The sequence below is a fragment of the Pyrus communis genome, chromosome 1 (genome assembly GCF_041283825.1).
Source record: "Pyrus communis isolate YQ-2024b chromosome 1, ASM4128382v1, whole genome shotgun sequence".
In the NCBI taxonomy this organism is placed as follows: domain Eukaryota; kingdom Viridiplantae; phylum Streptophyta; class Magnoliopsida; order Rosales; family Rosaceae; genus Pyrus; species Pyrus communis.
Genome location: NC_142565.1, coordinates 23,808,889 through 23,813,173, shown reverse-complemented (window position 1 = coordinate 23,813,173; position 4,285 = coordinate 23,808,889). Strand labels below are relative to the sequence as shown.

The window sequence follows — 4,285 nt, the reverse complement described above, 5'->3', positions numbered from 1 at the left end:
AGTATTCTTCCTCTCATAACGAGGATCAGAGATCCCTTGTTGATCATTCACATGCCTACATGTTTAGATAACTTGACCCCAACAATGCCGTGGACACTCCAATGGAATGTCGTTTGACATGATCAAAGATCAAGGACCTAACCATTAGACATCTATGATGTCTCAGGTCAAAGGATTACTTACATTATTCCAAACTTTAGAGTTACTTGCTTGACATGTGAGTAGACCTCCATGCAAGTACTCTCGTTCGATTGTGTTCAGTGAACTCATTCCCTTAATGAGCACCTACATACTTGTCTTAGTGTCACTACACGAATGGGATGAGACTTTCCATCCTTCCATTTGAAGCGGACATAGTATGTACCAGTCTATGCATTGTCAGTATCCCTCCGACAATCCTATGACCAGGAACCTTTTTGGACATGATGGTTATGAGAAGAAGGTCTCTGTAGTCTAACATCATTAGATTACTTCTTTCATCAATCCATTGTCCATGGATTCATTATTTAGGACATATTTTGTTCATTGAGATAGTCCTAATTAGTATCTTTGCCTTCCGATGTATAAGAGTCATATATACATCAATTCGTTGTCCTGAAAGGTTTCTTCCAAAGATTGACTTTCAGGGCATATTTCCAACAATCTCCCACTTGCACTAAAGTCAATCACTAGTGTATCTTATACACGCTAGTTGAGTGAGCTTATGCTCGTAAGTTAACTTGGTTATGTATTAATCACCTTTTAATTTAAAAGGGATTTACTTATCAAATGTTTCTAAAACATTTTGATGATGTCTCTTCCTTGTGTTCGAATACTTTGATGAGACCTTGATTCCATGGCTTGAGCTATCGCTCCATTACGTCGTAGTATCCTACTAACGACCTTATGGTTTGGATTCAATCATTGGTTGTAAAAGAACCCCTTCCATTCAAAACACCTTTTGAAGCAGTTTCTAAAACAATATATCGACATATATTTCGTTTGTATACTTTATACAAACTTTGCTCCAATCCTTGAGACCATTGTAGTACAATACTATTAATATATTCATACGATTAGTACTTCATTCATTATGAAGTTCCATTTGTTTAAAATGGATTATTTTCACTTTGGTTCATAACCTAAGTGAATGCACGCTTCTAGAGTCCCACTCTGATGTTCCTTTCTTAAAGGCAATAATACTCTTTCAGTTGCTATGGTTCTGATCCTGGGATATAGTAATATCTTAAAGTGACAACCCATGTGGTTTTTCACCTTTTGATATTTACTCACAAGTCCATACATGTGTCCCTTTTGTGATTTTATGACACATTTATTATAAGGGTTATGAAAGTGATTTTCTATCATATAGTAAAATGCTTTCTTAAATCTTCAACATTTGAGATTTAATTTCCCCATATAACTTCCTTGAGATAGCCTTTGTTATATCAATAAGTCCAATTTCAAGTCTATACTTAAAATTAACCGTGTCATGTCTTGTCATTTTTCGAGTGACATCTAGGTTTGATCAAGTCTATCAAATAGACTTTATTCATATCTTGTTGCTCAAATTATGACATCACTCCCATTGGGCTTGTTGTAACTTAGCATTCATTCAAAAAACTTAACACTTAAATTTTCTTGATTTGAATGCATATTGCTCCCACTAACTTGTTTTGGATCTATTGACAATCATTGAGATCCATTAGCTTATTAATGATGTCTCAACAATTTTGAGACTATCAACAACGCTAGCTAACACAAGTTATTTAAACGAATCATTTAAATGGTGTCATACACCATTCTTCAAGTTTTAGTCATACTAAGACTTTAATGTAGTCATATAAGAATTATCCAAGTCTTTAGTGAAAGCATGGCTTCTACTAAGGATATAGAAACTCAACCATTCCTTCTAGGTGGTTGATATAATTCTTTATCAAAACTACATAGAGCGTTATAGTTACATAAGGTGACGAATTCGGATTGTCTTGTTGTTAAACTATATGTTGTGACTCATTTTGAAACTATTCCCTTTTGTTTCATCAACTTGTCCATATGCTTTGTTATTTAGCTTGTTCTCATAAAAGAGAATGATGGACAACTCCCAACATATAACCATTTTATGCTAGGTTGATGAAACCTACATTCAAAGACTATTCTTTAGAATGTTACACAACATAGAATATTAACGTTTTGTAGAGCTTGAGTCTTTTAACAATTAAAATTATAAACTCTCAATAATAGTCAAGTACTATTATTATTTAGACAACTATAAACCAATCATATTCAAGTTTATATCCAATTTCTCACCTCCCACTATTTCTCATGACTTTAATGAGAAATCATTTCATACATTCAAAAAATGTATAAACGTGGAGTATACGGGTTGAGGACATTGTGTAGTAGCTTTAAAACCTTTCAAGCTCATTTGTTTCACTCTTCACTAAGTTGATGTCTTGTTATTAAGTGACTAAAATCTTTAAACATTTTATTGATTTAGACACTTCATTCTTGGTTTAATCACTAACACACTTGACATTTTAAAACAATTTTAAGAATGTCCAATTAATTGTTCAAAACTACTAATTGAATCAAGAGTGATCTTGATTATTGTGGTTTAAGTGATAACCATATAAGAAACGTTTTTCTTATTTCTAATATCATTATAATCATGTATCTCATCTAGGATACAACAAGACAATATTCAATTCATAACATTACTTTAAGGAAATATTTTATTTATTAGAAGGCATTCATCACATTACATTAATATGATAACACAAACATTCACAATGTTTAACTTAAAATGAATTATCTCTAAACATTTAGAGACTTATTTAAGTACCTTCAAACATTTAGGCATTAATAGTGGTCTTCCATCATATGAAGCCACATAATAAGTTCTCAACACAATAAGAAAGTTTAAAGACAATCTTTAAATGCCTAAACAAACTTCCCAAGTAGTAAGCAAAAAACATGGTGACCGAACCCTTCTCCACTCTTTTCTTTGCTTGTTCCTCTTCTACTTAGCTCCTCCACCTATATACAATTATACAAGTGATTAGCATTTTATATCAAATATAAATATTTAGAAGATCCAACAATTAGAATTGAAGATAAGAACATAAACCATACCTTGTGGCTTGTCCTTAAGAGTTGCAAGGTATAACCTGCAATTCCTCTTCCAATGCCCCTCCTTTCCACAGTGGTGGCAAGCCCCCTTGGGCTCCATTGCCTTCTTTTTCTTCACTCCCCCTTTCGGCTTAAGAGTGGGTGACTTCTTCTCCTTCCCTTTGCCTTTGCCTTGCGGCTTAGACTTGGAAGAGGATGGCTTGTTGTAGGCTATTGCAGAAGTCCCTACAACGTTCTCTTTCATCATAGTTTTCTCAGCAGTTACTAACATGTTTAGTAACTCAGAGAGAGTACTATCCATTTTATTCATATTGTAGTTCATTACGAACTGTGAGAATGAATCAGAAAGAGAAGCCAATATAAAGTCCTGGGCCAATTCCCCGTCAAGTGGAGTACCTAGGTTCTCCAGTTGTTCAATGAATCCTATCATCTTCAGTGCATGTAGATGCACTGGAGCCCCCTTGACCATCTTGGTCTTCACAAGTTCACAGACAGTGCTAAAGCGACAGTTGCGCGTCCCTTCACCATATAACTCCGTAAGATGGAGTATTATGGAAAATGCACTGTCCATGCCCTCGTGCTGTCTCTGTAGCTCCTCATTCATGGAAGCCAACAGATAGCACTTGGCTTGTGTGTCATCCTCAATGTGCTTGTCAAACTTAGCACGTTCATCCTCAGTGGCCGAAGGGCCAAGAGGTATGTGAGGTGGAGCTTTGTCTAGTACGTAAACAATCTTCTCCAATGTTAGGAGAATCTTGACATTACGATACCATGATGGGAAATTGTGCCCCTCTAGGCAATGTTTGTCGAGTATTTTCGCGAGTGTGCTTCCAACCATATCTAAATACATAAACAATAAAATAAATTAGTTTGATTGTTGATTAAGTCACACGATTCGGGTCTTTGAACTGAATGACACCACCCACCATTTTTGGCAAATTCCATATCCCTCAAGATGGAATCCGGGAGATTTCAAAGAAAGCTCCTAGCAGGTTATAGGAGGGTCACTATTACCAAGCCCACCTCACGATGATACGATGTCGGCTAGCAAAAATAATAATGAGAGGGTATACTTACCCATTCACAACAACCTCTTGTGATTACCTATCTTATTGGCCTGTAGAGAATAATGCCTCACGATGATACGATGTTGGCACCATTTCTTCTTAGTTAA

General features: G+C 35.4%; 1 protein-coding gene across 1 annotated transcript; it reads right to left on the bottom strand.

Moving 5' to 3' along the window:
* Positions 1-3,018: 3,018 nt before the first annotated feature.
* Positions 3,019-3,946, bottom strand: LOC137728171 (uncharacterized). Its single transcript, XM_088685282.1, has one exon. The coding sequence runs from the start codon at positions 3,713-3,715 to the stop codon at positions 3,068-3,070; it is 648 nt and encodes a 215-aa protein (XP_088541408.1). The 5' UTR covers positions 3,716-3,946; the 3' UTR covers positions 3,019-3,067.
* Between the last annotated feature and the right edge of the window lie 339 nt (positions 3,947-4,285).

What these genes read in the sequence shown, in the direction of transcription:
- LOC137728171 (XM_088685282.1), bottom strand. Translation starts at nt 3,715, where the DNA reads ATGAATGAGGAGCTACAGAGACAGCACGAGGGCATGGACAGTGCATTT.